The following is a 23,648-nucleotide window of genomic DNA, read 5'->3' on the forward strand; positions in this document are numbered from 1 at the left end:
AAAAAGGTTTGAGCCAAAATAGGCACAGCACAAGCAGATGGTCAAAAGGGCTTCCTGTGTGTTTGTCCACACAACAGCACACTCAGGTCAAATACCTGCACACACATAATATTTGCCCAGATCCCCATGCCAATTTCAAGCATGTCAAAAACAAATCAATCAAACAGATGCATTACAAAAATGTTAGATTAATATTTTTGCATATGGTCACTGAGGGCAGGCCAGTAAGGAACACGGCTGTAATGTCAGCTCCTATTTCCTGTTAGCCCTACTTTTTTCATCCAAAGTAACCTTTTAACATATCCCCCCATTCACACAGCGAGTTGGCAGCTGGAAGACTTGCTGGCAGATGCTTCGATGCAATCAAGCCGTCACTTGAGCATGATACCGCCTGTCCATTTTGTGTTCACCTCGTATCACATTCAAATGAAATTCAAAGCTGTTTCAAATGTAATTCTGGCTTTCTCCCCTCCCCCCCAGCATGGTACCAGCAGCTAACACAAACCACTTACACTTTGACACAGCTGAAGGTTGAAAGATATGCTTCCAAGTTAAACAAATTGCCTGCAAACTTTTTTTGAGGGCATGTGATTGTCCTTCTGTGCTACCACTAGGTACAAAAGGGAAAACCACAGAGAAAATGTTAAGTGGCACTAATTTGGTCGAGCCAATTCAATGAATTTAATGAAATACAGTTTCTGCTTGGACAATACTCCCACCAGTTGGTCTGAGTGTCAGTGAGAGGGAACATTAACATATCCCTGTCTATCATAAACACATCCAATACAGCTGGCGTCACCTAAACCACTAGAGGGAGAAATTCACTGTGATTTACCACAAAAGGGAGTCAGGGATTCAATGTATGAAGAAAGGTTAATTTTTCAATCAGAATTGAAATGTATATTCAGTCTTGTACTGACACACGCCTTTTCAGTCGACATAATTTTATTTTAGCGGGTAATTCATCTTTAAAAGGGATGAGTGCTCCTTGGTGGCTTTTACAATGTGTGTTCAGCTGGAAGAGACGGATGCTGGGCTGGCAGTGGGCTTATCAAAAACAAGTTGAGGCAACCCTCCAGGAGGCGAGACGGAAAGAAGGATAAAATCCATGCTTCTGCTCAACTAACCATCAAACCTAATTACCTGTGGATAGGACTTATGGGCCACATGTTGGGTTCAAAGTTTCCTGATCAGGAAGTGGCTTGGGAGGGAGCTTTGGTGTATGTGTGCGCATACGTGTGTGTGAGTCTGGTCAATGTGTCCGTGACAAAAAGATTAGGCGGAGAGACGAGACTTGGTGCCAGATCTTGGCTCTGTGCCATTAGTTCAATCAAGCAGATTTATTTAGCTTTTAGACAATTCGACCAGAACCCTGAGATACCACTTCAGAAAATAAGCCGAAGATTATTCATGGCATGTCAGCTAAGATAGGGATCTGTTGTCACTCCCCAGCATCGTATGCACGTCCGCTCATTCACTACATTATTCCTGTCTTCAGAGTAGGCACACTGTTTTGAAAGCGCATGGACACAAACGCAATAGTGCATAAAAATGAGAGTAAATCAAACATAGAGGTCAGCAGAACAAAGGAAATAATAATGAGTGCCATGTAGACACACATGTATAAATGAGCCTAAACATGAAACATAATTACAAGATGTGACACTCTTATCCCCTCCCACAAACACCTCCTCTCAGTACTGAGAATCACTGATGAGCGCTGGTGACATGACATTACATTTATTTTATCTTCAAATCCTCTGCATGATTTTATATTCCACCAGTTTTCTGAAAAATCGTCTGTGTAAACCTAGATTTTTTTTTTGAAGATGTAAAATAAGAAGGATACAGTTAACATTTATATCATGATCTACCTTATCTTCATCTCTTCATCTCCATCAGTATCTTTTTCTTCCCCCCTCTCCCCGTGTAGAAACGCAAACAGGGTTATTTACACAAAAACGGCTTCACAACTCCAGCATCTACCATTGATTAAAACTGATGTGCTGATACAAGGTGGAACAAAACAACAAAAATCCAATACTGTGTGGATTTCTTATTTTCATCTACAAAGTTCTTGTCAGGGATTTAAGTTCTAAAGGAATAATTCACCCGCAAAATGACTATTTTTATCTCAGTTACTAAACACATGTTACTTTGAATTTATGGAGAAAACTTTATTCTCCCATGCCTCCACAGTGAACGAAGAATCCAAAAAACGGAGATAATTCTTGATAAATAGGAGTAAAAGGAGGCTATTTTTAACATTAGCAAAAATATATCAAAAGATGTCAGTCAACAGTCTCATAGTAGCTGGGCACTCAGGGTGCAGCTACTCCTACAGTAGGTGGAAGTGTTTTACATTGTAATATTTTAGCCAAATACCTACATTTGGGAAGTACTAAGCATAAAAGTGTATAAACGAAACTTGGTGGAGTTGTTAAATGCCGACTCTGATTATTGCCATTCATGAAGAATATTCACCATTTTTGGATTCTCCATTCACTGCGAAGGCATGCAAGAAAAACAAGCGTTTCTTCACAAAGTCAAAGTAACAGGCGGTGAGTAATTGATACACAGATCGTTGATTGGTGGGTGAAGCATTCCTCCAACATGGTTCCTATCATTATATTATTATTATTAGTCTTTTATTATTATTATTATTATTATTATTATTATTATTATTATCATTATTATTATTATTGTTATTATTAGATGATTCATTTTTTATTTTATTTTTCTATAAATCTTGTTTCCACCTGTGAAGTTTGTCTATTTTACTGCAACTAAGATGCTTGGGACAGATGTGGATATCTAAAACATTTATGTGCAAAAGAAAAACAAAAAGCACCTGTGCCTTAAATGTAGAAGACCAGTAACATAAAATTGGGCATTACACTGTTAATCATGGTTGTTCTTTTTTTCTTCTGCTCCAGGTAGATCCTTGAAAGCGCCCCTGTAAGTTGCTGACTGCCACACAGTTACCTCAAGTAAAAAAAGAGCTTTTGTTAATATCAGGATGGCGACATATGTTGCCTTCAATCATCGTAAAAAAGTCTTTTGAAAGAAACAGCGAGAGGGTTTTTACTTCGCTATTCAATACTCGCTGGCAATTGTTTAAACAGTTCATGATCAGAATGGACCAGAATTCAGCCCAGTATTTTGCTTATACAGTACATAAGGCCTGTTTTTATTTGATACTCCTGGAGAGAGAGAGAGAGAAAAAGAAAACGATAGAAAAAGAAAAAGCTGCAGACCAAAAGTATAAGCTGGAATGAGATGGTAATGTTAAATGTTTTATCCACCTTTCCACTCTTTGAGTAGGTGAGTACTTTGATTAGCTCTATTAACTAAGCACACATGCAAATAGGTGGATAAGTGGACTCATTTTAAACTCTAACCAATAATGTCAGGCACATAATCAGCGGTCAGTTTACATCTAAGTAAACATTCTTTGCAATACTATACAAACAGTGTGATTGTAGTTTCTAGGGCTCTCCTTCTCTGCTAAGTAAGTGACAACTCAGTCATTTTACTGTATGTCTGTCACCGTTATAAACTGACTGATGGTTACCAGAGGACACACTGAGATAACTTAAGTGATCCCCTTCTTCTCTAGCGCCACCATGAGATGGACAGTTTTGTTTGGGGGTTAAAAAATCTTGACAACCAACAAATGCATTGCAACTAAATTTGGCACAGATAATTCCCAGATGATGAGTCCTACTGACTTTTGTGATCCCCTGACTTTGTATCCAGCACCACTAGGTGACAACTTCAATTTGTCCAAAACAGCATGTTAACACTGTAAACATGTTAGCATGCTGACATCAGCATTTAGCTCAAAGCACCTAAGCAAGGTCTCCCTGAACTGCAGCATGGCTCTTCATCTGGTTTTAACGATACAGGTTAAACGCTGCAAAATGAGCACAGTGTCTAACTGAGAGAAAGAGGAGGGAAAAATAGCCAGCAACCTATCTTTAAAAGGAGCTGTAGTAGAGATAAGACACTAGAACAGGTTAGAAACAAAACTGGAACCACTGCGTTCACGTCTTTTGCTGAAACTGCATTTTTCATTGCAATTACCCCATTTTGTTTGGCCTACTTACTCTGCCCCAGCTAAATATTACAGGATGTAATGAGACTGTCACTACCAATGTTGGATTTTACAGTTGTATCGGAATGAAACCTAACAAGCAATTTCTAACAACTATATCATTTAAGTTAGTGGATGACTTCAGGCCTTAAATCTAGATAATCTAACACCCTAACAGACCTGAGGATATCCAAGACACACATAGACACACAGGAGTGAGCAGTAAGTGTTTCAGATAAGTGAAGCCTTTGAGACTTCATTACCCCCCTCGCATCAAACCCCAGCACATTGTGTACATTTCCATGTAAGAACATTTACACGGTGATTTCAAGAAGGCTATGCGATGCGTGGGAGGCACTCATAGCATGAGCTGGAGCTGCCTGTGGACCTGGTCACACTGCAGTACTGTAGGAGGCTGGAGAAGCACAGGCAACAGGCTACTTGAAGTCATGTTTCAGCACTTAGGCTGAATTCCCATTGTGCTATATTAAAAAAAGACATGCTGTGAGTGTCTTGGGATGCAAATCATTGCTAACACTGATGGCCAGGTATGCTTTCCTCGCTTTATTTTAATGTAAGTGGTAATTTTCAAAGTTCCATTTCATAAAAGGCAGGTATATGAAGGAATGAAACTTATATACGAATGCAGGGAACTTACTCTGAAACCAACATCTGACAGTATGTTTGTCTTTTTAAATGTTTATCTAGACAGAAAATTGGCAGTCAGTAGAAAAGCACTTTTTGTTTTATTTTACTGCTTTTCTCTAAATACGTTTACGGATTCATTTTGCAAGATCTACTACTGGAGATGGCAAAGGCTGTCAACATTGGAAAAAAGGGATATTGAAGTTTCTGTTTACTATATACCTCTAAAATGTGAATAAAGCATTGCAGTCACAGTTTATACTCATTCTTTTGCCATCACCTTGCTGTTTAGGCATTCGGGATAAATCCATCCAGAGGACCACACAAATACCTTTGACAAACGCCTCAAGATCCGTAAAGCTGTGTGTATCAGCTCAGATGTACAGTGAGCATTCCACGTTGTCATCATTTGAGCTGTACAGTGTCAACTGCCTGTTCTCCAGGTGGTGCTGAGTCATGGTTCATGCTCACTGGTTTCCTGGAACTCGACAGTGGGAGGGGGGGGGGTGGGTGGGGGTGCACTGACAACCCTCTGTTAAGAAAAATGTCTGATGAGGATGAAAAGGGTTATTTGGGTTGAAAAGCAGTTTTGCATCCTCTTTAAAAGCCCATCCGATGAGAGCTGAAATTTGACACCATCATTTTGTTTCTCATTTGGCTGTGACATGCAGAGACACGAGGTCTGTCACTCAGAGGCTGGCGTCGGCTTCTGTGGACCTCCACTCAGATATGCCTCGTCTCTGCTACATTTAAAACATGTGCTTGAGCCACAGCAAGGAAATATATATTCTATCTATCCATCCATCTTCTAAGAAATAAGAATCTAGGGATCTATGCATGTCATGTTAATATTTTAAAATGTTTAAGAAGCTACTTAACCCTATCATTCCCAGCCCGCTGTTAAAGTAAGGCTTTTAAAGGTTCCTTGTGGATTTAAGACGTCTTGTAGAAGTGTGAATGACATGCACTACAAAAAGCATGTTCATTGAACATGTTCATATTTTTGGTGAATGGTGAACTGAACGCATCAGTTTGCAACTTATGAACTTGAACATGAGCATCGTTAACTGTTAGCGACAGTTAATGATGCCCATTTTATGGGACCTAACGATTTATGGCACCCAGCATGGCAACATAACACATAGCACAACACCACCAGATGACACAGATACAGTACCAATACTGCTGATGCCAGTTCATAAGGATATTTGAATGACGTTTATGATAAAAAAAAAAAAAAAAATCAATAAGTTGCAGACTGAAAACTGAGAGAAAAAAAAAATCCATCACATTTGTGTGTGTGCACTGGTAAAATTACAAGTCTGAGCGTCAGCCACATCAACAACAAATCTGAATTGGCACTTTGAGTTGAACCATCCAACGAGCCTTGGTAATTATCTGTGAGTAATGATCACAAGATTTTATTTCTTAAAAAAAAAAAAAAAAAAAAAAAACAGACACGAACATAAACTTGAACTGAACTTTGAGCGAGCTGAAGTGAAGTGTGAATTCCACTGACATACAGATGGCAGTAATGTGTCCACATATGCTGTGATGTTCCACTAAAGACAGGGAAGTGGAAGACTGCAAGCAAATAAACATGGGTGTTACAAAAATGGGTTTAAACCTTTAAAAATTGGCTTTGCAAATATTTTATGAGGAAGGAAATGCTCTTGAAACGTTTGTTAGACCTCAAGGTCTCACACAATGCATTTTGGTAATTAACACTGAATGTAAACATAACTTCTGTCCGTTTACAAGAAAACTCCACAGAGCCCATTTAATTTCATGCTCTCGCAGAGATTCGAGCCGACGACGCGCTGAAATGCAGTTTTGTCAAAGCATTCCTCTCGACCTCCCTTGCAATAATGCTCGGCCAGGCTCCCACCCTTCAAACCCTTTATTCCGTGCCAACACACATACTGGACATATCAATACATCCATCCATCTGGGAAATAACCCTCCTTTGAATCTCGATTCCTATGGAAGTGTCTCCCACGTGGCTTTCCCCAAGGAGCAGATTGCAGTTTGCGAGGTGAGGTGAAAGCGTGAAGGTGGAGGCGTCCACCTCCACACCGGTTTGATGGTGAGACTGCTGCAAATTACTCATGACACTTCCTCTGATGACATTTTTCAACCTCTTCCCTGTTGAATGGCATCTGTAACCCCCCCCCCCCCCCCCCCACACACACACACACACACACACACATACACACACACCACCACCTCCATCCTTCCAACACCATCACCCTACCCCAACATACACATTAATTCCACCCTCTATTCGTGTCACAATAGCACAGCAGAGATTGCTGCCTCCTGCCTTCACCTGATTGACCCTTTGAGCAGGTGCTGGATCTGATCCAATCACAGTCAATCTTCTTTAAACATTTCATTCTTTAAGCAGAACAGGGGCTCAAAATTCCATCATTCAATGACCCGATCAGTCGCCGATAACACAATCAAGCCAATCCCGGCTTATCCCAAGGGAGCCATTTCAGGAGGGACAGCTGGGAGATGAGACTACAGACCTACAGAAAGGTGTCAATCTCCCCTGATCCACGGCTCTCTTTGTGAGCCGCCTATGCTGCGCAGCATCTAGTTGTTGGAGGAGGCCGGCTGATAGGTATTTCTAAGGATCAGCAATAGTCAAAAATCTATTTAATCTTTTGTAAAAGGTCTGATCCTTTGCGTAAAAATTCAGTAACCTGCAGTAAAGACATTCGCATTAACACACACACACACACACACACACACACACACACACACACACACTCATACTCTCTTTTATACAAAGACAGACACGCACACACAAAAAAAATGACGTGAATAGCACAGCTCAATTCTTCAGTGGCTATTTAAAAGCTACTCTATTGGAAATGTTGCTGGGCCAGTGGGCAAATAAAGGTCAAGGGGGATATGAAATAGTTTGTCTAACTGGCCCTTTCCCCCCGTGTGTCCCTGCAGCGCCGCAGCCGTACCCACATTCATAGCCAATTCATTTATATTGCTCTGCCCTTCTCACTGCTAGTCTCAGTCACTAACTACAAGTGACTGCAATGAGATTGAAGCCTCTGGCTAAATCTCCACTGCAAGGCACATGCTCCATCATTGCTGCTCTGATCACTCCTTATAATCACTGGAACCAGACTATATCCTCAACTGATTGGGTGAGTCGCAGCAGAGAGGAAACAATCACAGAATGTCAGCGGATGATGGACACCGAAACGTTGGAGTAGTAGTGGTCACTGTGAGCTGCCATGTAAATGGCATGCAAATGTGCACCTGCACGAGCCGAGGGAGTGGAATGACGGACTGTGGCCTTTTGATTAGGTTCTCCTCGCTCATATAGAGTGTATTTTTTCTGCATTAATCATCCATGTTTGCTGTTTTAGCCAAAGAACATGACGCAATCGTATTAGAGTTTTGCTTCTCTCACTTCAATACAAGCCGAAGTGCATTTCATGTGTCCCTTCACAGTTTCCAGTTTAAGCCCTGTGTATGTGTTTCCACTGTAAGAGCTTAACTGTGTTGTCATCCGAGGTAAAATTTAATTCTGCAATCAAACAGATAACACATGAACCCAGCTATCAATGCCACATCAATGACTATTGGTGATTCGTAATCTCTGCACAGTGATTCAGATTCACTCTGTGCTGATACTAACAGCAGCTCAAGTTTCTCATGAGACAATGTGACTTTATAATAAAAAGGCATAAGTCTGAAAAGCGCATTCACTGTTGTCATCTATAAACCAGATTTTACAAGAATATGTCCCACTGATTGTGAGTAGGGTTACTTTGGAATACTTGAAAATCTCCAGTGTTATGCCTTAGCACTTGGGCAGGTATGCAAAATGAATTCATACAGTCTTTACAGATGGTCACACAGTTATTTTTCTGCCATTTGCAGAATCTAAGGGCACACAAAATGTCAGCCGTGGCATTAGATTACCAAAGCCCCAGAACGAATTTCATGCACTAACCAAGGAATCTTTTTTTCTGATGCTTTTATAATTTCCTCTCATCTGCTTCCTCTCAGTGACAGTATGAGAGAGGTATGCAGACGCTTGCCTGGCCAGAGGTGAAACACGACAGGGACAGTGTGCTGCTGCTGCTGCTGTAGGCTGGCCTCTTCTTTGTATTCTGACAACGCTCTCTGTCCACCAGCTCACTCCTGTCGATATTTTTCCAATGTCCTCCAACAAGTGTCATCTCTCTTTTTTTCTACTTTGAGACCATTGTCTCATCTTAGGACTCCGGGCTCTGTTTTACCTTGTCTAAGTAGTGACCTTTGTGTGTCTACCTTTATCCCTCCTGAGCCCGGTGGCAGTGAACTGGTTAAGCTCCTCCTCCCATTCAGCTCCTCCTCCAGGAACTGGCTCTGGACCAGTGGAGCATGAGAACGAGGACAGCCTAGACATAAAGGGGCGATTGTGGCGGCCCAGTGACATGGAAGCATGTAGCTCTGATTCAACTAAAAGTCAGCTTCAGGCTTGCACAGCAAAGCCCAGCCAATGGACAGGAGGGCAGAGACAGAAGTCAGTGAGCAGGAGTTGTTTCAGCTTAGCACCAATGAGGGCACTATGAGTTGCACTCAAAAGCTGATTACAATAAACCAATGAGGAAGCATTAGCCACCCTGGCTAATTATGCCTTTAACTGTCTTTTCATGTCTGGGCAGGGCTCTCCTGGTACGTCATATCCAAATTTGTAAGGTGTCAACACACCAACTCCCATCTTTAATCAAGTGCTTGCCTCAGTGGAACATGTTGGAGTGGTAGGTGTTTGGTAACAGGTGTTTGATTTGTTGGAAAATAAGAGGGCAGCATACAAAAAAAAGAATGCTCAAGAGATCAACATAATGTGCAAGACACTGAATGTTTCCACAAAGCACTGCTGTAGCCTGCTGGATATAAGTCATTTTACCTTATTAAAAATTAACCTTGCATGAAAACGTTGTTATTTAAGTCTCAACAAGTGAAACTTTTACACATTAAAATACCTAAAACTACGAGACCTGTGTTATATATTTTTTTCTCTAAGTTATTACATTATCACAAACATTTCCAACTATGTTCAAACCCAGAGAAATTGGTATTTTAATCAAGGACACAATCTGTGTCATTTGGTCACCGTCTTCCGTGAGTGACGTCATATCCCTTTTGCCTTTGGGTCAAGTTTGTGGTCGTCTGTGTTCGCCACATTTTTACGATGCAATTTTTAAGATCTTGGTTGTTTTTAACTATATGTCGTAACCGGATGAAAGAATTTTAGTCATCGAATTTCTGGATCTTAAGCTAGCTGGGAAACAAGCTGAGCAAACGTTAGCAGCAAGCAGCTCAGCTCTAGCCCCTGCTGTGCTGAACAGCATTGGATAAACACTGATTTTTAAAATGAAACTGCTTTATTCAATGTTTTTACCGGTTTAAATCACTGGGTCCATTTGTTTAAGAGAAGAGGAGACCTCTGCGGATGATTCGGCACCCAGTGGAAAACTCCTGATCATCTGAATCCTGCTTTATCAGAGAAAAACTTGAGCATACATCTGCGAGGAGTCGAACAGCTTCAGAGAGACAATGGTTTTAACGTAAAATTACTTAATTAAGTGTTTTCCCAGTTTAAATCACAGGGTTTATTTGTTTTGGAGAGGGAGAGACCTCTGCAGATAATTTGGTTCCTTGTCAAAACCTCCCAAAATTCTCAGTCTTAAGTTATCACAGAGCAAACATTAGCAGGAGCTGGGCTAGCAGCCTGTCTCAAACCAGCCGAACACTCTTTGAGAAACACAGATTTTTAACATGAAACTGCTTTATTCAGTGTTTTACTGATTATAATGGCCCTGTTTGTTTGTTTTGGAGAGGAGGAGGCTTCTGTGGATGATTCGGCTCCTGGTAAATACCTCCTGAACAATGAACACTAAAGGAATCCTAACTGAGAGAAACTGACGGCAGTGACAGCATTGCTCCATCTCTTGTTATTTTTTTCAGTTAGGAAAATTACATATTGTATGTTTAACTGGTTTTGCAGGTGTGTAGATCTTCAGACTCGTACAAAAGAAATACTGCACCTGACCTTTGACCTTAGAGCAAGCACGGTCTCTAAAGGAGTCAAATTAGATAAAAATTATAAAAACCTAATGCATAATAACATCATAAAAAAAAAGTGCTGTCACCTCTAGGCAGATCTTTTGGGGGTGTTTCTGCTTGTTATGCAAACCAAAGAGAAAGGCAAAGGCAGGGAGGTAACTGTATTAAAAAACACTTAGAAATGATACTGCACACAAAACAAAATTATCAGATAAAAATGGAAACAAAACAGCAACTAGCAAGGCCTGCATATGAGGAAAAACCAAAAATGGGATCTCTGAGGGCTAACATTGTCTTTCCTTACAATTTATAAGTTTGCACAATAGCACATAATAGCACACACAGCACACTGATTCATTTGACTTTATTGCACGACAGAAATAGCAGCAGCCTCCAGTTAAGAGTCCTTGAATATAAAGGGAGGCCAGGCTGTGCTGATAAGATTGTCTCATTTGGCTTGCAGGGCTAAGGTGCAGTGTGCTGCCTGAGAAAAAAAAAAAAAAAAAAAAAGGAAGGCAGGATGTGGCTACTATTAGGCAGGTAATGGGATCCATCTGAGATGCATTAGAATCAGTCAAACAGAACCACACTTCAGTTCCGTTCAAATGACTGTCACAATCACTTCAAATGCACACCTTCAGCGTGTACTGTAGGCGACGAGCAAAAAAAAAAAAAAAAAAAAAAAAAAGAAAGAAAGTGGCTGTGGCTGTGGAGGAGCTCTTCTGAAGTCGTGCCAAGCTCGGGCATGTGCTCTTTCCTAATGGTGACGGCTGGGAGAGTGGCAGTGAGACTGATGTGCATGAGAGCTGTCAGCCTCTCCCCATAACAAATGCCACCTCTCCTCCTGACAGAATGGAGACAGAAGGGAGGGACCGAGGCGGGAGGAGAGGGGAGGTGTGGAGGTTACAGACAGAACCTGTGACCCAATTGTGGCCACACCAGCTGTTTCCCCTCCACTGCCTCCCAACCACCGCCATCTCTGTGGACCACATCCTGCTAATTGGCCTATACTGCCTCACACACACACACACACAAACACACTGCTTGCAAAATAATATCAGTGAAATGGCTTGTTCCCAGTGAGGAAGAACATTTGCTGGTGCCTTAAGCTGTAGTTGCGTGATGATTGATAAGTCACAACATACTTCCCAGAAATATAAATGACTAGCTGCCCTGCGACCAACGCTGGCTAATGCCCGCCTTGACATGCGCATAGGCAGACAGACGGACAGAAAGAAAGACTGATGACTGACTGACAGACTGACACACATACTGCCACCAAGATTCTATGGAGGGGAAACTGAATTAATTGGTTTTCCCTTCTGTGGATAAGTCCTCAGAGTGGTGTGTACGTGGCGATAATGGTAGGTTGCAGTGACAGGCAGGTTATTTAATAAATCCCGGGATGTGTAAGGCAGAAAGGAAGGACACACACAAAACAGAGGGAGAATGATACTTCTTTTTGCTCTGTATCTTGTCTGCCATAGCCCACAATATCTACTCTGATTTTCCCTTCTTGCTGAAGACACTCAAACCTGCTCGAACACACACGCACAGCCCTAAGCATGCACCCACATAAATACACTTAATCGCTGACACACTCAGCCACTGCAGACACATCCAAGCATGCACAAGTAGGCTATAAAAGCACACACAGAAACATGCACAAGATCTTGCTCAATCAGTCTGATTTGTTTGTTTCCTCCTAAGCATTTGACGATTCCTCAAGGAGGAAAAAAACTTTGTATAATCAAGTCAATTATGTCATTCAATCAAGTCGAAAATCATTTCGAGCCCTTTCTCAGATCCATTGATTGCGAAGTCGTGCTGAATATTTGCTCGCTGCGTTCTATTGTGCAAATAAGCCATCTTTATTTGGAACGGCAGACCAGGCCATGGTGAGGTCTTTAATGCCACTTCTACAGATAAAGAGCAAAACAAAGTCCTTCACCTTGCTCGCTTTCAGTCAAGAAAAGAATGCAGGGCTTTATAGGGGAGAGCTGGTTGCATGTTGTCTCTGGACAAAAAAATAACAGTTTCTATTAATTTACAACAGCTCTTTTGTCTCCTTCAGGACATGGTACATTATGTGCCCGTGAAAAATCCATCCTCGGTGAAATTGTTTAAACTCAAGGTCAAGCGCTGGTGTTACAGGGACTGTATCAGCTGAAGGTGACCTTGACTGATGTGGAATATGACATGAGGGAAATGGATCTGCGCTCAGTGTGGGGACATTATCTGTGAAATGCTGCTACTGTATCAAACCGTGTTTGTGTGCGCACATGTGCACACGCTCGAGAGTGAGCGCGCCTGTCTGTGTGTGCATGTCCTTGTGCGAAAGGGTGCGCATATATGCCTCACTCTGCTGGGGGTATTGGTCATGAGAACAGCATGCAGAAACTGCTGCAGCAGACAGGAACAAGCAGCTGAATGTGAGCCTCTGCTGAATGAGCTGGGGGTGTTTCTGTCTGTCACACCACACCAGAATAATGTTGCCACAATATCAAAACCTTAATTTTGATTTCCCTTATATTTACAGATACTTTTTGGGGGGGGGGGGGTTGGGTTGCAGTGGGTGTTTGGTCATGGCAGCTGGTTGTCATTGCTTGTTTGCTCTGTGAGTAAAATGCATGGTGTTGACCAGGCATGGTGGGCTGTGTGAAGCCATTGCCATATCTTCAGTTGTTTGCTTGTCACACCAGAGATTTATTTGTCAGGAAAGGAGCCAAACTGGTGCCGCTGGCTTCTTTTAAGGCTCAAATTCCTGGCTGCTTTATAGACTGGAGTGCTGGCCATGTGGTATAAGCCACAGTGACTTTCAGTACGTTTACATGGGCACATATAACCCATTTATGTGGCTTATCTCGGTTATGATCAGATTGGAGATATGGTGTTTACATGCACACAGAGGAACTGAGATATTCATATTTCCTATATGCATTTCCACTGTGACTTTACAAAAACATAGCAGCAATGGGAGATGAGGGCAACAGATAGATAATATTACACTTAACATTACATTTACTACCTCTTGACAACTTAACCGCCTCTTCTCTGCTCTGATCGCCAGCAGCTGTCTGCTCTGAGCGCCGAGCACCGACTCTCTTTTGACCACACACACACACACACACACACACACACACAACATACTGAGCTTAAGTTATTCCTGAAAGGAGCTAACATTATGGTACCAGCCTGTCACTGTCACTACAGTACCACCACTTAGGACAGGGGAGCAGTACAGCGAGATACTAGGGGTGTAAATAAAATCGCCATTACGATACAATAGTATTTTGATTCTTTGGACAACGATATGACTTGTGCTGATATCACAAAGTCCATTATGTTCCTGGAGCTAGAACGCTAGAGCTGTTTGAATGTTTACGAAGAAGATGTGCTTGGACAAGCAAATGTGCCATGGGATTTTCTAAATCAAGGTGTATCTAAAAGATGACGATACGTATCAATATTTTCACTTTGCATTGATGATACTGCATCATTGATCATTTAATCGATACAATGATCCAGACTGATGTATATTTACACCCCTATAAGATACACAGCCCTTTCATTACTGAAAGACAAAACTCAGTTTCTGCATTACTCCAGAAGAGAGATGCTTTTGCTGCTGCTATTGTTAGTGTTTCTGTTACACATCTTTGCTGAAGTTGGAATATATAGCCGAGATAAGGTGTCTACATACAACAGCAGAGTACTCCAGCTAACAAATTTGACTTTCTCTTCAACAGGATAAGGGCTATCTGGATTTCTGAAAGCGGGATATGGTGTTTATATGCTCACACACATAAACGAGATGCTCCAAAAACCCAATCATAAGCAGGGTATTCTTGTCCATATAAACACACTTGCTGTCGGAGTGACAGGGGTCGCTATACACTGATCGTGTAATTATCATTAATGATGATATAAATTTTATTTGTAACATCTAACAACAAACATTTTGGTTAAAGTGACAACACTATGCAGGGTAATAGTAAAATAAAACAGTCTTACCTTCCCAAACTGTTCAAAATACTGCTTCACATCTTCCACTACTGTATTAGCTGACAAGCCACCCACAAATATTTTCTTTGTTCTTGTGACCATCTGGAAGGAAAAGGGGCGAGAGGAGAGGATTAGTGATGAGGCTTCAAATGAGTTGCACAACACCTTCACACAGCTTCAGACACACTGAGTGAGCATCACCTGTGACGGGGAGGATATTAATGAGTGAGGACACATTGTTGCTAAACAGGAATAAACGGATTCACACAACTGAATTTCAAAATAACACTGGTAATATAGCAAGGTCACAAATGCTGAAGGTATTGGCAGGACAAAAGAAAAAACCTCTTGGCTGAGCAAAGCAGTTCTGTGCATTCCCCCTCACAAATGACATTTCAAATTGAAGCTCTAATCAAAACAGACTGTCACAGAATTAAAGACCTCCATTTCATCCATAAAAGTTTCTGTTTATCTTTGCAAAACTTGAAAAAAAACCCCAACAACAACAGAAATAATTTATGGACTTTCAAAAAAACAATTAATGAGTGCTGGAAGATGGAATCAGAGTGCATTAAAGCCTCATTTAGTTTCAAACAGCAAGAATATTAAGGATTATTACCCACGGCATCAAAAAAGGGCACGAACATCTGCTGCAGAGAGCACATGCTAAATTTAGGAGGACAATTTCTCAGCAAAAATACAGTAACACGTCAAAGCCAGTGTAAAATCTGCGAGGGGACTATTTCTTTTTTGCACATGATTAAAAATTAACCCGTGAACTTATGAATTGGTAACAACACTCTCATCCTGAAGTCAGACCTCTGAAACAACCAACCAGACACACTACATTTAACATATCAATAAGACCATGTATTATCCAGACAAATTAAACAATAATGATATTTGTTTTATTTATAGGTCCTGCTTTCTTTTTTTAAAAGAACGACAGAAAAAATGTAAAGACATATAACACTGAGCCTCAAGCACTTTGTGTCTCTCTGGTACATATAGCCTTATTATTATGGTTATAGCTTCGGCCTGATCAGTCGTTGCAGTGAGAGGCTGCCCTGACACTGTGGCGAGGAGGACTTTCACCTGAGCCTCTTTCAGCTGACCTCTGGTAATAGATATACAAAGGTGATTGCACTGCAAATGATTTATCATGTCTGATGTGGACATAATGTTTCCGAGCTTGAGGCAATATCACTTGTGCCTGATCCACTACTAGTTACAACAATATGGGAGACTGAATGACTGAAGCTCTTGATTAGTACGGTAACGTTCCAACTGAGTCTGGATTGGCCTACAGAGAAAGGACAAGTGAATGGTAGGTTATTGTGACTCCAGGAACACATTTTCCAAGATATATAATCTTTAATGTGTCCTAATAAGCACCAGATCCATGCCACAAATTGAGAATTTACTAATATTATGTGGCATGTAATGATTTTTTATGCACTGCTCTGTAATTTTAATTGCAAACAAAATACATAAAAAAATAATAAAAAGCAGCAGAGAGAGTCATGGCTCTGATCTCCCTTGGCTTGCCAGAATCAAACCAAAACAAATGGTCAGGGCAGGATAAACATACTCCAGAGACGCACAGCAAACTATCAAGAAGGTTGAAAGAGTCTGCCTTGATCAAAATGCTGACCGAAACACTTTCGATCTATGAAAGAGGCTTAACACTGATGAAAAAAAGAAGCAACATTCAGCTCGAGCTGAAGTAACCATCTGTCAAGAGCTTTCCAGGTGCACACAGTCTCACAGGCGCATAGCCTGCACATATGCACACAGCCTCCCACACATGGGCCCTCTCTTATCCTTTTTTTTTTTTTCCTTTTTTTTTGCTTCTGTGATTTTTCATGTTTTTTTAATCATATTTTGTTGTTTTACAGAAAAATGAAGCCAACCTTTGTAAAAAAAAAAAATAAAAAAAAGAAAGAAAGAAAGAAAAAGAAAAAAAACTTAACGAAGATTTTTAAATATTTCAGTGGCCTCCATTTATAACTCCAATTTAAAAGTGAAGAAGAAAAAAAGAAAAACAAGCTCTGCACATAATATATACTTCAGGGCTAGAGGTGCTGGCGACTGAAATAAAAACATAAAAAAAAAAAAAAGTAAGGATGCACCGAAATGAAAATTTGTGGCCGAAGCTGAAGCCGAATAAAATTAAACGCTTGGCTGAATACCGAATACTGTTGTTTAGTTTTTCTTTAGTTTTTGCAGATGAACCCCCTCCAGATTAGTGTTGTCATGGTACCAAAATTGGGACCCACGGTACGATACCAGTGAAAGTTTCACGGTTCTGAGTAGTATCACGATACCACAACGAAAATGAGGCAGATGTGCCTTTTGTCATTTATAAAAAGATAAATCACTTTTCTATAATACATCAATGATATTTCAATGGAATAAATTACTTTTTGACTTATTCATACTTCAAAAACAGCATCAATGAGTGATTAACATAGGGGGGGTCAAAATAAAATAAATTAATAAAATAAAAATCAACCAGTCACCCTCCTCCCCTGACAAGTAAAGAACAGTCCCTAAAGTGTGGTGAGGTTTGTGGACCGTTACCTGCCACAAAGAGTAATGTGATCGGCCCGTTTCTCCTCTGACACGTCACATACCTGTGTGCCGCCACGGCTTGGCTGTCCAGGTACTTTTGGGCAGTCATTACGCCAAGAAGAGGACATTATTGGAGCCAAAATTCTCCGTTGCTGGTAAGCCGGAGCACTATGGCTGCCGTATTGCTGCTGGTTGAAATCTGTACTCGCACAGCGTGCTGAATGATTTATTTCGCACGCACAAAACTATTTTTAGTCGCAAATGCGAGTGCGTTGACGGACGGAGTAAAATATCGCCACACTGCTGACATTTTACTCCATCCGTCACCGCACACTGTTTGATTGCGTTATCAAAACACGCCGCTATTATTCAGCCTTGCTTTTCACTTATTCCACCGAATACTGAATGTGTGTTTATTTGCAATATTCGGCCAAAAATATTTGGTTACCGAATATTTGGTGCATCCCTAAAAAAAAGTAAACACAACAGTTTGTTTTACAGATCATACACTCAACCCATAAAAACTTAAGTATGGATCTTTTACTGTATTGCTATGAGCAACACATTTTGCACAGCACTGACAATGAGCAATAGGTCAAAGGCTTCAATATGCAACCACAGGTTGTGTGGTAATTAGCATACAGGTGTGCAAAATAGATTTAACCATCTGAGATGATCAATATAGGTGCAAATGGCATTACAAACAATATACAAAAATACAACTAAGCAACACACAGTGGAAGTCCCTCTGAATGAATTATCAGATACTCCTCACCATCCTGACATGCTAACATATTCATGTTGCCACGGTAACTGTGCCATGCTAACGTGATGAACTCCACGCATGTCAACAGGCGAATGTTAGCATGTTGGGTTGCTAACAAGGATATATGTTACATGCTAAATGTTAGCCAAATTACACATGCTAGCATGCATTTTAGCATTCAGCAAAGCCGTAGCCATGAAGTCAACATTAGGTGCCAAATCTGCGGGGTGGCCTGGGGGTCCCTGCGATGATATTATAGATACTTAAGTGACGATACAGAATTATTGTTATTTTGTGATACGCTGAGTATTTTGATTACACAATTGTGCTTTAATATCTTTTTCAACTGCAAATTATGTCCCCAAAGGAAAACCTAGCAAAGATCTGTTTTCAGCGTCATCTCTCTTCAGTCTTTTTTATTGCAGCATAACTTTCTGGACATAAAAAGCAAATGATTTTATTATTCTAGTAGAGTAACAAAAGTTAAATTCGACATGCAATATTATTAATTTATATTATAAAAAATATGATACTTGGCATTAGTGTATTGATGTAATATTGCCATGCAAAATATCACGATACTATGCTTTATTGATTTGTTCCCCACTCAAACTATGCAGCATACTAGACAAATATGCAATAAATGACAGGTACTACTGTCTACATAAATGACATATGCATCACATTCTAGTTTTTTCACTTTTAAAACATCTGAAAGAAAGAAAAAAACGAGCGCTTGGCGAGTCTCTGACTGATGAGTAGACTTTTCAGGGGCAGCCCAATATATATTTATATATACACATGCATAATTACTGCCCTGCCTCATAGCACAGCTGATGAAGAAAACAAACTCTGGTTTTTGTTATGATGTTTTTCTTTAAGCCCTACTGGTGGTAAGGATCTAAGTATAACTCATCAACAACTTCATCCAACAATTTTATTTCCTGCTGTGTAATGAGCATTACAGGCTCTCAGTGAGGCTTATGGAAGATTATGTTGTTTTCTTTCCTCCTTTCTTCACAATGTCTGACGGATACTGGTGGACATGCAAAATATCAACTGACCGGTTTAGGGTTATACGCTGGCCAAGACCCAGCAGCTGCATCATCCTCCACCCCACCTCCTCCTCCCAACATCATGCCTCAGGCCTCAGAGGTTATCAGCCTTGGATGCTGCCGCCGGCAACCCCAAGCCAGACAGCTGCTGATAAACTGGCTGTGCGAGTATTTATCAACATCACTCACTTTTATCATTGCCAATCTAGGTTTAAAAAAAAATAAACAAGTCAATGTTCATCTCTGCTTGCCTCTCTACATCAGCTGTTTGTCCTGCTTCCCTTCTGGGGCCACCCAGTCCCCGGTCATTTTTCGGCCTTGTTCCATCAGGCTACAACCAGTCAAGTTTTCAGCCTTGTCTTTATACTCTGACATGTCTGCCCAAAAGCTGATGGGATTGCTCGAGTCCTGGTACAACACAATTACTTTCTCTATTTTTCTCTCCATGGTGACAACGGACAGGCTGCATGGCTTTATATTGTGTCCCCCTATGCTTATAGCTATACCAGGTAGTGCAGGTTATTAATGTTTGTCTCATCTTTATGGATGTTTAATGCATTTTAACTAACACAAAAAGTAGCAGCTATTTCTTGACTACTCAAAAGAACTGCTGGTATATTTCTCCATGTAAATACACAGTAAGTGCAGTAACTAAATAACCAAGTTGATTGGATGGAATGACTTTGAAATTGCATTTAATTTGACACAGATCATTTTACATTTTAACGAATGCATTTCCTTTTTAACCAAATCACAAACAATAATAACGGCTAGGGAACAGAAAATTCCCTTCACTGCATCTACGGCAACATTAGTTGTGATCATTCGGGTCTGGCTGGCGTAGTATTTTAAAAGTCTTTTTCAACATCATTTCAATTCAAGCTGACAGATTTAAAAAATGGACCACTCTTCAACCCAGTTTTTCCTTTAACCCAATTTCAAACATTCAGTTATTTTTGCACATCCCTAAGAGACAGTAAGGAGAGTTGTGACTGTGCACGACTGAGTGCGTGTGCGCCTACACGTGAGTGTGTTTCTAATTTCTTGCGTGTGCGAGACTGTGCTTGCAAAGGGCTGCAACAATTACTGCCCTAGTGCATTACCATGGTAATAGAAGGCATGCTGCAGATACATACAGAGAGGCAGACAAAAATGTAAAAAGCTTCTGGGGCGCTCTTATCGACACCTGTTAGCAGTTTCTAACAATGACAGACAGAACAAAATGACAAACCATATAACTCTAACAATAGCGTGACCTTTTCAATGAGGTCATCAAGAAGAAGCTGCAGAAGCTATCTCATGATGCCTGTCACTTACATAATGAAGGCCAGCTCTAAACCTTCTTGATATTTCCAGGAGTGAGGAAGAGAGTTTAATTCTGTGACTTTTAGGACAGTCATAATGGCTTCTTAATTTTACAGAAAGCACAGCTCACAGTGACAAACCCTTGTAGCTTCAGTGCATCACATTCTGTTAGTTAGCAAATGGAACATTCAAGCCCAAAATAGCTTTTCCTTCGACTCTAAATCACTGCTACATAGTCCACATTGCAGAGCTTTAGCAATGTGTTAAGAACGTTTGCTATTTTCAGTCCACATAAAAAAAACAACAGCCTATTCAGGTCACGTAAATACTGTCCAGAGAGTGCTTAAAACTGACTGCTTTGTCCATACACCTCAACAACAATATCCTACTTCTAGCCTGCAGCATACACACACGGTGAGACACTCTTAGCAGTTGCTGACATCACACTTGAGTAGCCAAGAAGGATATGGAGGCTAACAGAGTGACAACACAAACCTGACACCTATTGAAGCCCCTGAGCTATTTAAATCATACATATCCATCAAAGCAAAATCAAACAAGCATTTACATTGCATGAAAAATACTTTATTTCTTTCATCAAAGAGAGATTTACTGCTCTGCTCTTACACCCTGCAGTGTTTTCTGGTGTGACCAAACGACCTGCGAATGGCAAAAGTCTGGCTCTATATGTGCTGGAGTGCAGGCAACATGTTGCAGCCTCATTAAGGTATAAAAATTGAGGTATGTGCAGTCTAATGCCTCAGTCTAATGTTCATGTTGAATATTCAGATTTTTCCTTGATGACTTTTAGACTGTGGCAATCTGTCTAATCATTCTGGTATATGGTCTGCAGGGGGGCAAAGTGTTTATCAGTGGAATTCTAGACAGAGTCAGCCAGATGGGTAAAAGTGTTGGTAATAGCTGAGTAGGGACAAACATTTGACCTTGTAAACTTAAACCTTTAAGTCTCCCAGTAACTTAAGAGGTTAATTTTTTGGCAAGCTTTCAGAGTAATCCAATTGCCAGAAAAATATGTTGAAGCTGTACTTTTCTACAAACCATAAGTAAGTTATATTTGTACATTATTGTGTCGCAGATTTATTGGAAGTTTATGTTTGAACAATGCTTTTTGTTAATGTGCAGTTCAGGCACAAAAACAACTGGATTATTATTTCTGGGTATTATTCCAGCAGGAAAAGTGGGGATGTCTCAGTAAAAACTAACCACTTTTGGTGCCACTATCCTGGCAGAAAAAGCAGCGATGTCTCAATACATGACAACCATATACAGCACCACTATCATGGCGGAAAAATGGAGATGTCTCAGTAAAAAACGACCACTTTTTGAGCCACCATCACGGCAGGACATGAGGTCATATCTTGGGGAAAAAAATGCTTTTAGTGCCACTATCATGGCAGAAAAACAGTGATATCTCAGTAAAAAACAACTGCTTTTCGTGTCTCTATCCAGGCAGGAAAAGCAGCAAAATGTCGGTTAAGAAAAACAACCTCTTTTGGTGCCACTATCCCGAGAGAAAAAGCAGCAATGGCTTGGTAAAAAACAACCAGTTTTCGTTCTTCTATTCTGGCAAGAAAAGCAACAATGTCTCGGTAAAAAACAACCACTTTTCATGCCACTATCCCGGCAGAAAAAACAACGATGTCTTCATTTAAAACAGACACTTTCATACCTAAAAAGCTGCTAGAAAGACAGCAGTGACTGACCAAATCAAAATCATTTTTGCTGGCTGATGGGCTCAAACACTTATCTGTAGCTAGGTGACACGCCATCCACCATCCCCTCCACCTACCGTTGATTACTTTTAAAACATTGATATGATTGCATGAAACCTGGAAATGTTACGTCTTTGTGGTTTGCCAACGCCAACATTTTCTTTTGGCAACTGAGCTTTTCATAGATAGAACCTAAAACAAATACTGCATGCAAAAAAAGCACACAATTTTTTTGCAAAACACACAACAGCAGTTTGGCTAGCATCCCTCTGACTCACTAAGCAACAGAGCAAACTTGGGACACATCTTTTTAGGCCATGCCAGGCTGATAATTATCAGACACTCAAGACCAGGCTGTTTTACTTTGATGACTCTGATCTACTGTCTGATTTGCATGTGTGCGTATGCTCAGTGAGTGTGAGTGTGTGTGTGTGTGTGTGTGTGTGTGTGTGTGTGTGTGTGTGTGTGTGGGTGTATAACGCCTTTCCTCTTCTCCTCACTAAGCGTAAACAATGCACCTCATTGCAAAGCCTTTATAATACTGTTCTCCTGGTTTAAGTGTGCCATAAAAGTAGGGGGCTGCTGCGAGTGCTGAGGAAGTTGAAAAAGATAAGCCTGTAGCTAATATTGCAGCATGCAATATCATTATTATTATTATTATTTGTGGAAAGTTTTAAGACTTCTACCTGTGGCAGCAAACAAAATTCAAAGAGCTCTCTGTGTTGCACCTCCAAAAAGCTATTAGTGTTTTGAACTTGCTTGCAGAACAGAGAACGCAAAGAGAGAGCGTGAATGTTATTAAGTCCCCAAGTGGGATATGAGAGGAAGATGAATATAGTGTGAAACAATATAAAACATAGGAGAAAAGCAGAGTGTAAGACAAAAAAAAATGTGTAACTTATTTATGCAAATGTTGAAATATTTACACACACTTCAGCTTAGATGCTTTAAGTATGTTGTCTTTTCAAGTCCATTCAGAAAGGCATGGCAATGATAGACAGATGGTGACATAGACATTTAATGGTTTTACTGGAAAAGTTGTAAGCTGACACCATTTTTGCTGAGAAGAGGGGAGGGACGAAAATGCTTATTATTAGATTACGGATCAATGGCGTTACTCTTTTTGTCTGCTTTCTTTCTAACGTCAAACTTGCATGTCCTTGTGTTCTTTAATGTTGGGGTGTTTAAATAAACTACCCCTTAATGGTAAGGGCTGTTTTCACACACTAAAATGGTCATTATCAATTTCAAAAACATGAATCTAATGGATAAACTGCTGCTTGCAAATATTCTAATATTTTGGGGACTATTTACTGAGCATATTGCAAATAAAGCTCTGGAGAGCAAAATTTCGCACCTTCTCGTTTTTTTAATTTAGCGGC

The 23,648-nt window shown here is 40.5% G+C and overlaps 1 protein-coding gene across 15 annotated transcripts in view; it reads right to left on the reverse strand.

Annotated features, from left to right (window-relative positions):
• Positions 1-23,648, reverse strand: part of msi2b (musashi RNA-binding protein 2b) — a 299,715-nt gene that overhangs the window by 194,290 nt on the left and 81,777 nt on the right. For all 15 annotated transcript variants that reach the window (XM_050034942.1, XM_050034918.1, XM_050034956.1 and 12 more), the window contains one exon: positions 14,843-14,935. In XM_050034942.1, the coding sequence (XP_049890899.1) occupies positions 14,843-14,935 (93 nt within the window). The remainder of the gene's footprint in view (positions 1-14,842; positions 14,936-23,648) is intronic.

This window comes from Epinephelus moara, chromosome 3, assembly GCF_006386435.1.
Source record: "Epinephelus moara isolate mb chromosome 3, YSFRI_EMoa_1.0, whole genome shotgun sequence".
NCBI classification, from domain to species: Eukaryota; Metazoa; Chordata; class Actinopteri; order Perciformes; family Serranidae; genus Epinephelus; species Epinephelus moara.